The 17,175-nt window shown below is 36.4% G+C and overlaps 1 protein-coding gene across 10 annotated transcripts in view; it reads left to right on the top strand.

Moving 5' to 3' along the window:
- The window catches only part of ABI2 (abl interactor 2), a 71,088-nt gene that overhangs the window by 15,418 nt on the left and 38,495 nt on the right, over positions 1–17,175 (top strand). For all 10 annotated transcript variants that reach the window (XM_076342451.1, XM_076342452.1, XM_076342448.1 and 7 more), the window contains exon 2: positions 14,261–14,428. In XM_076342451.1, coding sequence (XP_076198566.1) covers positions 14,261–14,428 — 168 coding nt within the window. The remainder of the gene's footprint in view (positions 1–14,260; positions 14,429–17,175) is intronic.

The following is a 17,175-nucleotide window of genomic DNA, read 5'->3' as shown; positions in this document are numbered from 1 at the left end:
AACTGCGGGATTAAAGTTACTCTTTTACTGAAATATTCGTGACCTAATTTCGATTGTATAGCAGGAAAAAATTGCTTTCCCTATTTGAGACAGCCGTAGTCTGTATATGACTTTTCTTTGAAAATTGTATGTAAAAATTGACTTTTAAGACTATTGCATCTGAAAGAGTTCATTAGTAGGAATTTTGTTAGGTGAGGGTAATAATGGATTGATTTACTTCACGAAAGTTCTGAGTTTATTTTTTATTGGGGTACTTTTGATCTGGCTGTTGTAGGGGAAAAATAGCAGTACATTTTTAGCTTCTGCCAAGATGTCTGTGACAGATGGTGTCCTGTCTGTCCAATATGAATTCTTCCCGCTCTATAAATATTGATTGGAGGGGAAAAAAATGGTGTTCCATAGCTTTAAAAAAATGTGTCCTGGTTGACATAGGAGTGACTAAGGGATATTTATACAGATCTTGGGCAGAACAGCACCAGTACGTGCAGAAATCAGTATCTGAACAAATCTAAAAGGGCCTGGTGGAAAACTGGCTCACATTAGACAAACAGAGAAAAGAAAAAATGTGTGCATGTTTTGAGGAAATAATATTAAAATAGTCCCTGCAAGTGCTTTTGTGGTAAAAAAATGTTCTTTAGTGGAAGCTGAGGTATGGAACATGATTAATACATGTGCAAAGATGGACAGCTGTTAATTTTTGGGCATTGTAGATGCTCTATACTACTTTCAGAGGCCTTGTCTGATTCATTCATCTGTCCTTTTCTGAAGCACCCTTTCAGCTTTTATGATAACCAACTTTTTTGGGACAGACTTGGTAGAACTGCTTGTGCCATTGTACATGCTGCTTATCTTTCATTTTATAATTGCTGTCAAGTTTACAGAGCTCTGTCTTGTGTTGGATCCCAAATAACTTGATTGTCTGATTCTTTGCAAGGTATGCTGATAGAACTATGTCCTTGGCTGCTGCCTACTCAAGGTCCTGCACAGAGATTTGCTTCTGGATGTTGACTGGGATATATGTTTTTCGAAGAGTCTTAGCATGTAGTTCTGTGTGGCATTCACACAAGTTATAATTCAGTGCCGTCTTCAACTGACATTTAAACATAGAACAAAGGAACTTAAACTTTTTAGAAATAGAAACTCTTGTTTGGTATTGCTGTCATTCGCATGGGGTTAGTCATGTTCATTTAAGTTTATTAACCTCCGATGCTTTTGATTCAAAGAAGGTATTTGGTACATAATCTACTTTCTTTGGGTGATTGAGTAAAAACAACCATGTAGAATTCATAGAACAACTGCTGAGGTGTCCAATTCCATTATTTTGGCTATCAGGTAATGCCAATGCTTTGCTTTAAGACAGCAGTCTTAAACATTCACTGTATGAAATTCTTGATACTGTTCTGAAGGAATTTTCAGAAAAATATAATCTCTTCAGGCTCATCCTGACTTGATGTTCTGATCCACGGTCCTTTGTAGCTAAGCAAGAAGACCCTTACTGCTGGTAGATTATGTGTTTCAAGTTCTGGCTTTTCTTTAGCAGATGGAAAACTCTCCATATTGCTAGAGAGAAATTCTGAAATGGCTCTGTGACCTGCAATACAATCATAGTGTTTTCCAGTCTGGGGAATGTAAGAATTACTGTATGCAGAGAAAAACTTTGCCCAAGTTGGGTTTGTTTATCAAGCATATTGTTTTTTATACCTCAGTGTGATAGTTGTTAATTCTTAAAATAAGTAATTGGCTAATTTGCAGAAAGAAATAGTATTTAAATTGTGTGGAGATGACTGCATTACAGTTGCAGTGTAGTTAATATGGGAGATTAAATGTACATCCTTTTATGCATGTAAAATGTCCTTATATTGCTTTAAAAAATTGAGTTACTGCTGGCATAGAACAGTCTCTTTCTGGGCAAGAAGCACTGCAATTAGTGTGAAAGTAGGTCATGGGACCTGGGCTTGGGAAAATGTGCGTGTAAAATACAGATCTCACTGGAAATAATTACAGAAAACTTGATGCTGTGGTGTTAAGTTATATGCTGCAGGTTGAATATAGTGACTTTTCTTGCTGTTCTTGAGCTACATAGCAATTGACAGAAGGTTTACTTCTAATTTTGAAGTTAATGGACCAAAAGTGCTAGTTAAACTGGGAAAAAGAAAATAACTACTAATTACAGTGCCTGCAGAAAAGGGGTTTTTTTCTGCTTATTTTCTGAGATTCTTAAATTGTAGCAGCATAGCAAAGTTTGAGTCTAGTTAAAATGAAAAGCCTCCTGCAACCTTCTGGTTTTTTGTGTGTTGACAACTCTATTACAAACATGAACAAAATTGATAAGCTCCTGAAAAACTCTTGTTTCTAGCAGTCTACCCTAGGGAATTAGGCTGGGACTCCTCTCTTGAGGACATGACTTTTATATTTATGACATGTTCACTAGTTACTCAAGGAGTGCAGAACAGAGATCTAGAGTTTGGCTAACAGTCTGCATAAGAGGCTAGAATCCCATTCTCTCTCTGCCAATATTGTGTTTTGTCCAGTGCTATGGTAACGGGAGCAAAAGGTTGTAAAAACATTCTTTGCCAGAAAAGTGAGCAGATACACCTCTCAGGGCACATAGGGAACAAATCTATTGAATAAGAAGGCGCTGGTTTTGCTTAGCAGTTTTCAGAGTGAACTTTTATTGACTTTCTTTCACTTTTTGTTGATTGTGATAGTTTGTTTAGTTAAGACTTCATCCTTGGTTCAGTTATGGCTGGGTATCATTGAGTGTTACCACCACCTTCAGCAGATGGGTAGTACAACAGAGGTCAGCTTTCAGCAGGCTGAACATGGATATCAAGAACAAATTGACCTGTCATCTGCTTGCTTCTGCTCTATTTCAAGCAAGATCTTCCAATGAGGGCAAGGCCAAAGTCCTGTCAGTTGTGTGGACTGTTGTGATTTTTCGGAGTCAGACAAGAGTATATTTGTGTCTGGTCATGTAATGGGGTGCAAATGTGCATTTTGGGTGACAGGACTCTGGCATGTGTGGTGATATAGCATTGGAGGAGACTGAGACTTTGGCCTTTAGATGGTTCTGCAACAGGCAAGGAAGGCTGTCCTGTTTGTTTGTTTAAAAGCAAAAAAAGAAAGCAGGAGAGATTGGGGAACCTTTCATGGAGAAATGCAGTGAAGCCTCTTCTGATTTTTAAGTTCTGTGCTTTAGAGCTGATCAACTGCCACTGCAGCTCTCCCAGGCTCTGCTAATTTGAGCATAAATCTCTACGTTTTGGACTTATAGTATGCTGCCAATGGTTCTGTTGTCTCCTAGAAGAGTATTGGACGTTGCAACTGTTGTGTGAAGGTTTCTTATTTTGATGTCTACTTTTTTATACAAAATAAAATATTTTTTTTTTTTGTTCTGTCAGATTGTGGGCATGTATCTGAAGACAGTTTGTTCCTTTTGATATGTCTGAATCAGCAGCAGCTTTAAAAAGTGCCAAGTAAGAATAATTTCAAATTTAGAGATAACTGATCACTGTGAAGTGATATGTGTAATCCAAGTGTGGTTATTTCCTAGAAATGGAAGAGTGATTATGCAAATTCCTGTCCCCAGTTAGTTTAAGCCCTCTCCTCTGTCTACTATCTTTGAAATGGCATACTCCTGTGACCTGGTAGGTATGCCACTTTATTTTTCTTAAAGCTTTTTTTAGCCATAGTTATCAAAGGTAGCTAATTTAAAATATAATAACTTCTAGAATGCTAAAATTTTGCGGTGTGCTCATGTGAGGAAGCACGGACAGTGCATGGCAATTGAAAGACTTATGTTAGTTGGCTTCACAATGTGGGAAGAGTTCTGAGGATAACAGGATTGTATTTGTTGTGGACAGACAAGCAAAGGCTTTCCAGCAGCTTGTGTTCCTTGGACTACCTTACTCCTTTTTACAGTGCCTAGTGAAATGGGACTCCGCAATACAGCTCAATGGCAGCCTGGTGTAGCTGTGATAACTGATGCGGGTGTCATCTCCACATTTGCCTGCCTCTCTTTTGGGAGCTATTGGCTGAATAGGGTGTATATCTTCCCCTTATATGCTGCAATTACACTCTGGCAATTACAAGCTGTCCTGCCATCTGACTAATTACATTAGTACATTAGGCTATAAGCAGTGATGGTGGATGACATGGCTGCGCGTCCTACTTAGCTTTTCTTGCTATGAGATTGTAATGTCTGGCAGTGGACACTTGGAAGCAGAACCTGCTTCTGCTGCCACAGATAACTCTGCCTGTGATTCTAAATTAAAGCTGTTAGTTGGCCTCAGTCATTGCTATGTAATAAATTGAATTGAGAATTTATAGTGGAATGAAGAAACTGGCAAAGTTGGGAAATAACTCAGATGTTACATAAACCCCTGTGACTGGATAATGTTTTGGGAAGCTGAAATAGATATCCTTTCTTAGAAATGGTAGATTTTGTCAGATTTCTTGAGAGAGAGAGATAAAATCTGTTCATCTGATATTGCTAAGGAGAAAACAATTGGTGCAAATAACATTTTTTGTACAGCAGATTGTAATTACCGTATGATTGTAGTTTGTTCTAACTTCTGAAGGCCACTTTGCATCTGAAAAGTAACTTTTGCAAATGCTACAGTGACTTGTTTTATTTTTATCAAGTAGCTGTAAAGTCAAATTTGAGTTGAATTGAATTAATCAATGATTTTTACTTTACACTCAGTGAAAACTCTGCACACTAAAGCGTCCTTGGTGAATGAAGAATTGTACAACAGCAGATACATGAGATAGTAGAGTTAAGCCTGCAGATCTTTGCTGTTTCTGAGGTTCTTCGTTCGGCAGATTTGTATTGGCGTAGTCTCTTATGGCCACAAATATGTTGATTTTGTACTGGTATTAAAGCCAAAATTGGCCTTGTATTTGGAACTCTAATAATAATTGTGTTGTTGTATGAACTAGAAAATGACTTCACTTGGCTGTGTTATTGCAGAAGAGCTAACAGAGTAAGATGAAGCCTGCATTGATTAACAGAATGAGCAGTGAGTCTTAAGTGCACATGGGGAATAGGTTTCTCTCACTGCTGCTTGCTTCTCAAGCAAGAGCTACATCTGATGCTGTAAAGCAGTGATGAATAACTATTAATATAACTACATGTTAACTACATTTCAGATGCAAATACATTTGGATGCTATCATGCTGTTCAGTTTCTTGTGATCTATCATTTTAAACTATATTATTTATGTATTGAACAAACTTTATCATAACCTTGTCTAGTAGGTTTATATGAATGCAGCATGCCCTGGTTTTTTTGCATAAACAGGACTTTGGCTCTACTTTCAAAGAATAGGAACTTGCCAGTTTTGGAGAGCAGGACATTTGCATGTGAAAACTGGTCATCTGTGCTTGTGAATGTATGGAAATAAATACTAAGTTTGATCCTGGTGACGGTTAAGGGAAACAGATGACAGATCTGTTGCAATGATGCTGTCAGCATGAAAACAGTGGTGCAAGTGATTAGATGTCAGGGAAGCTGTGCTTGTCCACAGCTATCATCTGTTATCTTTTTCTTTTGGGTGCAGTAGACTGATATTCTTGTCATAGATTTCAAACCAGTGAGTTAGTTTTGCCCTCACTAGTAGCCTTGAATGCAGTATGTATTTTAAAAAGTTGCTTTTCCATTTAGTAGGTTAGGCTACGTGTATATTTCTTTGAAAGGTAGCTTTCCTAGCTGTTAATCAAACCTACATTTTGAGGCTCAGCACAGAAATGAAAATATCAAATGAATCAACTGCAGCGAAAACAAAAGACTTCAACTTAATGCGAATGACCTGATATTGACTGCAGCGCATTTTTGATGCTGAGTTTCAGCTGGCTTAAAAATTAGGAAGTCACACTTACGATCAAGAAATTCTAGTGACATTTAGTGCATCATTACAGTTTTTTAGTAATATGAAAACCAGAACAACTTCATGTCAAAGACTTTACAAAAGTATGAATACTAAGAGTATATTCCTCAGCTAACATGCTTGTTCTTAGTATGCAGATAAATTAACCTAAACTATCATCATAATTTAATTACAAAAATGGAAATAACCTTATTTATATTCATATCAGTGGAATATGATGAATGCAATTAACCTTGCATTTGGACATGGCTTTTCTCTTTTAAATATTGCATTTATTGCTTGCTCTTTGAATGTTGTTTGAATTATAAAATCTAATGATAGTTTTTATGCATTCTTAATTCTAAAACTGATATCTTCTGTAAGGATTATGTTTGGCCTAAATGCCAAAGTTCCTTAAACAGCTTTGTTGATTCCTGTGCTTAGATTACTGTGTGATCTCAGCTCAAAAGGTGATGTGTTTGATTAGATTTAGAATATACAGAATTCACAGTACTATGACAGTAGTCCTAATCCCATTTCTTTTGAGTTGTATTCAGAAGAGTTTGCTTCAGTAACTTCACATTTAAAGGTGTTTAAATTTTAAAAGCCCTTTGTGTGAACAGCAAGTTAAATGCTTTCATTTAGGTGTTGAGTAGAGACTTTGGATGTAATTGTGAAGAAATGTACTTTTCAGTTTGACAGATGTTTATAAGGTGGGATGGTTTAGGTGCCTGTAATCTCTGTCTGTGCCTGGATGGTCCACCCACAACTCAAGTTTCATTGTAGTGCTGATTTTTGCATTGTGTATTGTCACATCTGACAGTAGTTCACTAATAAAAAAAGGAGTCATGCTCCATTCTTCACTGGTGGGACAAAGAGTTGTCAAGCAGGTTACTTTAATTATAGTTAGCTGCCCGGATAAGGTCATGTTAAGACTACTATGAAGTAAAAACATTCTATCTCCAAAATCTAGAGCTACCATTTCTACTAAGTTGTATGCGAAATTACCAGTCCCATTAATCTTGTTGCTTTCCCTGTTACGTGGTCTCAGTGTATCTTGCTGTTTGTGTATTCTTTTGAATACAGAATAATAGAAAGTTGTCAGAGAAATTATCAGTGGGTTTGTGGAAGGCTGTGTGTGAAGAAGTGTTTCCCATTTGTATCTGAAATGTTGTTTGCTTATGTTTCTTAACATTTGATTAATTCATAATGTTTAGGGTGTGGAGTACATGTAAATGGGCAAGGTGACTACCAACTCTCCTTAATTTTAAAATAAATGTGTATACATTTGAGTAGGGTCATGAGGCGATTAAGCTAGCCCTCGCTCTTCCTAAAATTGGTAACAGCAATAATTACACAAATAAGCAATTATGTAGAGAAAAATGTTTATGTGTAGAGATGAATAGTTTAGAGATTATAGTATTACAATTGACAGAGAACAAAAAAATCTACCACCAACTCCAAGTACTTTGGAGCTCTGGTTATACTAAAGAACAGGTAGACTGGGTTTCCCCCTGTGTTCAATGTGGTAATAGAATACATGGATCCTCCTGCAAATCTGAAAGGGAAATTTTGAGGTTTTCTGGTAGTTCTATGGCATTTATTTTTCCAGGAGCTCTGGGAGATCTCATTTCCTTCTGTTCTCACATGTCAGTGATTGCTTCTGCTTTTTCATGCTTGTTTCACCTGCATATTATAGACCAACTACTTAGCAAATTGTATGGTACATGTTTTTCATGCTGGGAATGAGTGGTTCTGATAGTGAAGAAGGAGTAAGGGATATTCTTTAGCAAGTAAGTAATTAATGAGGTAGTTTGTTAAAACAGAAAGCTATTGTATTTTTCACTGGCAGTTATGTAACTTTTTGGCATGATTTTGGCATAATTATTGGATAATGATGCTCAGTTTTCTTCACAATCATTTTTTCTAGCTTACGAAAGGACCTCAGAAAGCACTTGGATGGGCTAAGCAAATACCATCTGTGCAGTTGAATAAATGTGTGTGAAATACTTAATTATGTATGATGCTTTCAGTAACTTCAAGGAATTCAGCAACAAATAAAATGGAAAGGATGATATAAGAGCTCAATCTTCTATTTTTCAAAGGAAAACTCAAGTGTGCTTTGTCAGTGTCACAGTTGGGCACATTTCGTACTGAATAACGCAAGCTTGTTGAACTCTGTGGCATGCAGCTTTTGTTCTTGAGGCTTCCTGAAGCTGATGCAACCTCAAAAGAAACCTGAGGGGTTTTGCTTGCTGGTTTTAGACAAATGCCCACTTGGGTTTGTATTAACAGTAATCAAAAGAAACAACTGTGTTATATTGATTAAATGAAATTAATCTTCTGTCTCATTCTTAAAATTTCACTGTTACTTTTTTGTCACATATATTAAATACTAGTTTTGTTTCACTAAACAGTACTGTTTTGAACAATAGCAAGATACGTATATGTTGGGGAAGTGATTATTGGATTCTGGACACACCTTTCAGTGTAGTTAGTCTGATGTCAAACTGTTTAACCTCGGCTTCCACTTTGACACCTAAATATTACTGCGTAAATGCATTGTATGCTGAAGAGTTGATTTGAGTAGGAATTGAGATTTTTCCATTCAGAACTCTTTTTTCTAAGAGATTTTTCGGTTTAGTCTAGTTGTGAGTGATAGTAGGCTCAGGAATGAAAAGTTCTCTTCCCCCCCCCCCCCCCCCCCCCAATTCAACACTAAGTATTAATCTTGGAATAATTTTTTGGGTTTTTTTGTCATATTGATATTAAAAGCAACAACTTGTGTTAATCTTCTGTAATAAGAAACACAATTTCTTTATCAACTCATAGGTCCAGACTTTTTGGCTCATCTAATGGAATTTGTTGTATAAGTTTTGTTAGCCCAGCTGAAAACTTTGAACTTCCAGGTTGGTGATGACTAGTGGTTAAATAATAATTTTTTTTTAGAACTAGAGCAGGAAAGAAACCTAGCTACAATAACCAACTAAACTGCCAGCAGCTTTTAGGGCTTCCTCTGATGCACCACTTTCAGACGTCTCTTAATTAGCTCTTTCCAATTCCTAAGAGCTGTATTTTTCTTTTTTAACATGTTGCTGTCTTTGAAGTCTTTTCTTCTAATTTTTCTCTTGGTAGCATTTCTTCTTTCATCTAGTTGGGTTGATATTCTGTAAATCTTACTATAGTGCTCATGTTGCCTCCATCATTTGTTTCCTTATAGTATTTCTTTCTGTATTAATAGCTGTCTTTTTGTACAAAATTGTTCAAGTTCTTAACAGTGGCATAACAGGCTTTATCACTATGTTCTGGCTGATCTCACTTTGGGATGGGAGAATGCATTAAATTCTCGGTTCCTTTCTAGCCCTGCTTTTTGTGCTCCATATGCATATAAGATTTCCTTTTACCGTTCATATAGCCAAATTATTTTGGCATTTTGCATACCTTCCTGCATGTTTTATTCTGTCATCTGCCCCACACACTCTATTCAATACAATTTTTTCTTCTTTGTAGTTTTTTTTTATATTGCGTGCTTCCTACAAACGGAAAACATTCTCCAGGGGAGAGCTGGGCAGAGCACTGGCTGCAGCTCTGTCTAGGTGCACGGGGTACCATTTCCTGCTGCAGCAGAGGCAGCCTCTCCCAATAGTAGCTGATACTGTCCTGGCCCCATATGTGGCTTGCAGGAGCATCAGATGAGCTCTATGTGGTGAGTTAAAATGGTACTCTCACTTACTGCTGAGAGCAGGAGAAAAGGATGCTGCTTTGTGACTCAGTGTGGACCACCTGATGTGTGCATTGTGTGGAGAAAAATGATAAACTGAATAGATGCTAAGCTGCTGTATGTAAATTGGATAACGTGGGCACAGAAGACATCAATGATCCAAACATTTTATCTTTCTAAGGCTGTAAAGATGATACAGCTCTGATGCTCAAGTATCTTCTTAACATTGTTTGAAAAGTCGAAGCTGGAAGTTTAAGAGGTGGATACACAGCAGCATTCTTAACACAGTTAATGGAAAAATATTAAGGGAAATAAATGAGACACTGTGCACAGGTCTCGTGAAAAAAAAATTGTAGGTAGTGGAGGGCTGGCAAAACTGCAGTGATGTCTACTTTCCAGTACTTGTTCCTTTTCTCTAGCAAGCAGAGCAACTCTGGATAGTTCTTCCCTCCTTATTCTTGATTGTGTGCTTCCTTGTATTTCTGTGGCTATGCAGTGGTTTGGATGAGGGAAAACTCATAATTTGGTTTATGGATCAGGTAATTTTCATTTGCGACTCGCCTCCTGGTCTAATTCACTACAGCAAAGGGAATGTGCCGTTTTTGTTGGGGACCTATACTTCCACAGGTACTGCTGATGAAACTAGAACCTGAGTCTCCATAATATGATTAGTTGCTCAAACCATAATTCAGCAAACATGATTTGCTTTTCCTTTGTGGCCTCTACTTAATTTTGCTAGTGCAAGTGTTTGCAAGTTTGCATGACAGGGAAGATAATGGAATTGATTGGAGTTTAAAATAACCATTTGTTTCTTAGGTTATTTGTAAACTAGATTAGGTACTCAATTCACCATGCAGCCCTACAAATACAGTACTGTCACAACTGAATGGATGTGTTAGGAATAGGAATGAGAGGCTGCCTATATTGGCAGTGTTGTAGAAGACTTATTTGTCAAACAATGACTTTGATTTCTTAAATTTAACATCCATTTAAAAAAGTACAGATCAAGCTGAAACAGTTGGAAGCATTGCTTCCCTAAGAGTGGTGTGTGTGTAGATGTTATGATGTCCATTTTTTTCATAGGCATGCAGAATTTTATGTGCGTGAGTGCTAGATTAAAGATACTTTAAAATGGAGAGATACTCAATGGTCTGTTTTATAGCATGTAATTTAGGTCAGGGCACTGAAAACGTACTTGCTACCAGTTCTTGATCATGCTGACTGCAACATTTCTGAGAACTGAAGGGCTTCAAGGACTCTGGTTAATATCCTTAAGTTTCATGGTAACGAGTCTTCATTGTGTTATAATGAACGTAGCAGAATATGTTTCTCTTGTTTTCAATATTCTACATAGAAACAGTATTCCATAGGTTACTGAAACTACTGTAGAGAATCAGTTTGATTAGGGCCAAATTAGTATTTTTATCTTTCTCTAGAGAATTTTGGTAGGTGTGGGTATTGCTATATCCACTTGCTATAAACTTTTTGCTTGCCTTACAGTCAGGTATGAAGCATATTGGCTGGTATTTTGGTGTTCTGAAGATCAGAGTATCAGATCTTCGTCTGATGAGGGTTATATTTGAATTTGGTTTCCTGATAACTTGAAATCATGATCTTATTTGCAGAAATCCTTCTAGTTACATAGTTACATACTTGGATAGTTATCAGTGTACCATTTAGTTGTCTAAATCCATTGCTAGGTTCGAGCATGGCAGCAGTTGTAAGCAATATAATTTGATGTCCATTGGGAATATACATGTGTAGCTTGTTACATAGGAACCTATGATAAGATACCATCTCTGGAAATCTACTTTCCAAATTAAAAGTTAGATTACGTGCTAAACACAACTTACCATTTCAAGTTAAATTTTAACTGACATTTGTTGTTACATCTCCACAGGGGAACTTTAGATTTGCTGGAAGTATTCCAGACTGTTTTTCCTAGTCGTTGTGTGAGACCCAAGTTTTGAAAGTTTTTAGGGTAAACTTGATTGTTTTAAAATGCTCTCATTAATTAATTGTTGTTGTTGCTGTGGAATGGCTTGACAATAGTAGGTTCAAATAGTAATTTTAATTTGAAAATTCAACACATTCTGCATCTTTCAGTATACAGGGAGAAAGTTCAAACTCTAATTTTGCTGTGCCAAGCATGAGTACAGTTTGTTTCAGAAAATTTTGGGCTCTGTATAAAGGCATGCAGAGCAAATCATAGTTGTTCAGGTTATCAGCCAAATACACAAACTAGACCTCTCAATCAAAAGGGTTCTTGTGCTAATAACAGTTCCAAATGTGTTTATAGGATTGTTGTTTTATGAAATTTTTAATGTGTTTGAACATTGAGAAGCCAGTTCCTTGTTGGTTTGAACTGGTGTGAATGGGGGTGACTTGAATTTAGCTATTAGGTTACATCAGTGGAAGGACTAGCTCTGAACACGTATTCATATTTGTGCTGCTTTAAGCAGTAAAACCATAGCAGAGGCTCATAATTTCTGAAATGATAGATTTTTTTCCTTTTGTTCTCAAACGCTTTGGCTATTAATGAAAAAATACTGTGTTTGTTGGCTTCTACTCAGCTATTCTGGATGTACAGTGTGCTAATGTAAATCAGCAGTTTCTGCTTCTATAAATAGACTTTGTCAGCAGCTGCAGAGCAAAACTGACAAGCTTCTGGTCATTTTTATTATTGCCATTCAGAAATTGTTTGAATAGCTGTGAAAGTGTCTGGTGGTATGTATGCCTGCTGTAGTGATATTTGCATACTGAGCTGAGGTTATGAGTAGGGAGAGGGAAAGAAAGAGTGCATTTATAAGCCAACAGTGTGAGAGTAGAGGCAAAGTCTGTATTCCTTCATTCGGGAGTCCTTAAGCTGAGTTTGGAGCTCTTTTATATACAAGACATGCTATCCAGCTGGCTAAAAGTCATGAGTTCTTAAATGGGGTCTGGGAGTAGCATTTATCTAACTTCTTTGTAGCTGGATATAAGGCAGCCTTTACAAGCATGCTCTGTTGGGGAACATCATCATACTGTGCCCTGAGAAGCCGTCTCCTAAAATTTTCAGTTCCTTCTGCTGCTGGGTCTGGTTTTGTTTCTGCTGCATGGGAAAGAAACAGCCAGGCAAGAATGCTTACCTTCTACAGCATTCCTCCCCTCCTGCACCATCGTGGGAGCTCTTGTATGGCTGAACAGCAACTGCTGCTATCCTCCTTTGTAGAAGCAGACTAGGAAGTGGTACCAGTGTGGCCTGCAAGAAGAAGGAATGCTAACAGGCCAACCAAGTTACCATTGTTGTTTGTGGACACAGGAGAGGTTGCCAGGAAAGAAAAAGTGTTGAATATCTTTCCTGTGAGTGTTTAATTGAAGTCCACATGTGTGGTTTGTTTTTGGGGTGGGGTGGTTGTTTTTTTTTTTTTTTCCTTGAAAGCTAGCAATCTTCTTTTAAGAGTCTTACTACAAGGTCTCAGGAAATATTTTGGGCTGTAAGAATTATTTTCCTAAAATAGAGATATGCTTACTTTTAGTGTTTCCCAAAGTACATATAATAAAACAGATGGTAGATTCAGCTTGTGCTGAAAGATACGGAATGACTTTATATTCCCCCTCTAATAAAAGCACATTTCTTGAATCTTGATACCCTACCTCTGTGAATAATATAAAAAGGAAAGGAAATTATGAAATATAGTATTATAAAGGCAGGTGGGAGTAGAGAACATTTGTCAACTGTTGCTTTAGAAACAGCACCATCAGCCTGTGAGGTGGCTAAAGATCACCTAAAAGTGAAATTCAGTGTATTCCAAAGCCTTGGAAACTGGGAAGTTTCTTAGCATCTTAATTGTATGTTTTACCAGTGCTCTAATCTGTATTCTTTGTACTGAATTAGATCTTAGTGATGTTAACTATTGTTCAAGGAGAAACACAGAACCCTGACAACTAGACTCTTAGCTTATTATTTTTAATGTTGTTTGAAATGTATGTATGTTTTTAAACTTGTAATGGATGTCTTCTGGCTTAATAGCCTAAATATTTTTAGGTGCTCTACTACTAGAAAAATGGATCATACTAATTCTTCATAGAAGAAAATACTGACAATGTGAAAAAGCACAAAACGTTTAAAAAGAAAACACGGACTTGTTCTTTTTGAAAGTGATTCCTCACATTTTATTCAGCTACTATTTTAAGGGAGTAATTATAGTTCATTCACTGTGAATGACCATTTGTGGCATTAATGAGATCTAAATAATTGGGAGAGATGAGGAATATGGTATTTGGCAGATCCTTGCAGGCTGTTATGAGATCTAATTGAAGTACAAAGTTTAGAAGAACTAAATAGTTCTAAACAGTACAAAGTTTAGAAGAACTTAAGAATAAGTATCTCAGACTGCTTTTAAAGTTTATTGCTGAAATACAGTATAAAAAGTTGTACTTTTAAGTATTTCAAGAAAAGATAAGCATGTTATATGCTAGCTTAATTCCTTTTATAAAGTATAGAAACTCTTAAAATACAAAGTTAGTATCTTTTGTGGAATGAATGGAAAGGAGGAAAAATGGTAAATTTGTTGTAAAATTAGTTTGACTTGTATAATTCTTTGTCCTTTAAAGACAGGCAAAAGGAGTTCATTCCAAGAATCTTTGTGTGAGAGACTTTACTAAATAAACCTTTTATTTCTGCTTTTAGTCAGCAGATAAGCAGCGAGCCCTGGAAGAAACCAAAGCCTACACAACCCAGTCATTAGCAAGCGTAGCCTATCTGATCAACACTTTGGCCAACAATGTTCTCCAAATGTTGGATATCCAGGCATCCCAACTTCGACGCATGGAATCTTCAATCAACCATATTTCACAAGTGAGACTTTTTCCTGATTTTGTTGTTGTTGTTGTTGTTGTTGTTGTTGTTTGTTCTTGAAATTACACAGCAAGTAAAACTCTCACCAGACATTTTGTGTATGAGAAAAATAGTTGCATTTAAAACAGAAGGATGCATTTCTTCTCATATTAATTCTGAGAATGGGTCTCATTATGTGATTGTATATCTATGTTAATGTGAGCATTTTACATAGGATAAGAGATTAAATGTATTCTTGGCCAGTTTATTGTTTGGAGAGGAGTCCATTCTGCGTAAGTGAAAAGCACAGAAAAATTGCTGATGGAAGAGTCAGACTATTATGTTAAGGGACAGATTAAGCTTTCCAACTCCCATTTGGTGACTTACTGTACTTGGTATATATTGGCTACAGGCACTTAAAATTAGAAGAAAGAAATATGAAATGGGTGGTGGAAAACAATACTTGTCATCTTTTTACTTTTCCTGTTGCTGTAATACTGGCATCTAATGACAAAAGCACAGATGACAAAAATAGTTTGCTCCTGTCTTTTCTTAATAAAATGTACTTTGCAATGACATGAACAGAAGACTAAATTAATGTTTCAAGTTTGTGCATGACTGCAGAACTCCTGCCATTGTTTGCAGTTTTTCTGAGCAGCTACTGTTATCAGGAACTCATGTCCCATCACCACACTAATGAGAGAATTTTGACTGCCAGAATGGGCTGAAGGGTGGATGATAGATTTATTGGAGGTTTACATGCCAATGTGGATTAAAAGAGAAATTAAGAGCAATGATACAGCACTTTGTTTTTTCTGTTACTGGAGAGTTGGTTGGCATCCTTACTGGATATTTTGTGTCTTATTTGACCAATACATTTTGGCTGTTAGGGTTTCTTGATCTCCATGTGATAATGTCATAAATTAAAATAAAGAATATTGTGGTATTTAGAAAGACATTTGAAAGCAGGAGCTGTGTAAGGTAGGAAATAAGCAGATTGAGCTGATCTGTTAACTTGCTGGTACTGAAAGGGTTGCTAAGCTAGTACAGGTTTGAACCAGCAAAAGAAGTGAATAATTTTATGCTAGCTTAATGGGCTGAATTGGCTCACTGAGGGGTCAGATGAATTCCAGAGCAGGAGCAAAGGAAGGGGTGGGGAGGATTTTCCCTTCTGGTAGTAGTATGCTATTAGATTGCCTCAGTTATCTCATGCAACTGCATCCTCAAAAATAAGCTGAGAAGTTTGATTTCTTCTGCTGCATGGGTCTTGTTAATCCATGGACAAGTCAATTCTTTTTTTTTCCCAGAAAATGTCACAAATTACTCTGTGTGTGTGTGTGCATGCACATGTGTATGTGCTATATATATGCTGTGTATGTGTGTATATGTATGTGTGTGTGCTTGTGTGTGTATGTATGTGCTTCTTGACAGGCTAGTGCCAGCTGACAAGTATTTCAACTATTTGAGAGCCTGACGCAAAAGACAGTATATCAATAAAAATATTCAGAGTTCACTGGATTTTGCATTTTATAGATGTGGAAAGTTCATTTTGTCATACAGTTTCTGTAGCTTTTGGGGAAAGGGCCATAGCATTTTAAATCTTTTCCTTCTGAGAAGCTGAGATTTATGCAGATTGAGATGCTAGGTTAGATTGTCTTTGGCATTTACACAAAATGGCTAGTTACTTAAAATGGAGCACTAAATTATCAGTGCCCAACACCTAATGAAGATGTATCTGCCAAAATTCACGGGCTGCACTTGAACAACCAAAAAAAGTTAATTTTTTTTTTAAATATAGCTGTAAAATTGAAAATTGAGGTTTGGTTTGGTTTGGTTTGAGTCTGCATCATCCATATATAGGATGCTCCCCAATCTTCATGGGAGAAATTCTATCAGAGGAGCAGACAGTATTTGAATTTTGGATATTACGTACATGAAGTGTATTGATCCAAGGAACTTAATAAAGTTGAATTCAATATGTTCAGAAATGGCTTCATCCCATGATAACAATGTTATGGTTATATTATAATTATAACCATAAGTGATGGTTATATTATCTGTCTTAATTTCAGTGGTTATTTTTCTTTAAAAAATGAATTTATCTTGTCACAGTTTCTGTGTAATAAATAATTTCTTTTCAGGAAATTTGATTATACTTCTCCTGGAACAAGCCTAACCTGCAGAAGACTTCCTTGGTCTTTTTTATGTTGGGTGTAAAGTATAGTGGACTGTTTCTAGTACCACTTAAAATGCCTCATGGTATAATACCTCATTGCCAAATAATGATTTTAGTCAGTCTGACTTGAAATGATGTCAGTAACATTGAAGAGAAAACAGGTTGGTAATTACCATCTGCTCGCAGTGCATTATTACATTAATGCTTTGGTCAGTAGGTATTGATATTTAAGTTTAGAAAACACTAATGCAAATTATGATATCTGGATGTATAATCCTGCTTTTAATTCTGATTTGGAATTCCACATATTCTCCAAAAAAGGGAGCAAAATCATTTGGCTCTTAGTAAGAAAACTTTCTCAAAAGTGCTTGTTTTGTTCAAATGTAGCTCAAACTGGAAGAGACATGATTAACTTTAGAAGATAAAATATTCTATTCATTGATAGAATGTCAATTTATATAACTTTCTATGTTTCCTTCTAAATACCAACTTAATCAAAAAATTGAAAAGGAAGCTGATAATAATTTGTGTTTTTTTCAGTTTATATATAGGTCCTGAATAAGGAAATTGTTACTATTGAAACTATTTTTAT

The sequence above is a fragment of the Aptenodytes patagonicus genome, chromosome 6 (genome assembly GCF_965638725.1).
Source record: "Aptenodytes patagonicus chromosome 6, bAptPat1.pri.cur, whole genome shotgun sequence".
NCBI lineage: Eukaryota > Metazoa > Chordata > Aves > Sphenisciformes > Spheniscidae > Aptenodytes > Aptenodytes patagonicus.
The sequence above is the reverse complement of the archived record's forward strand: the minus strand, read 5'-3'. Positions and strand labels throughout refer to the sequence as shown.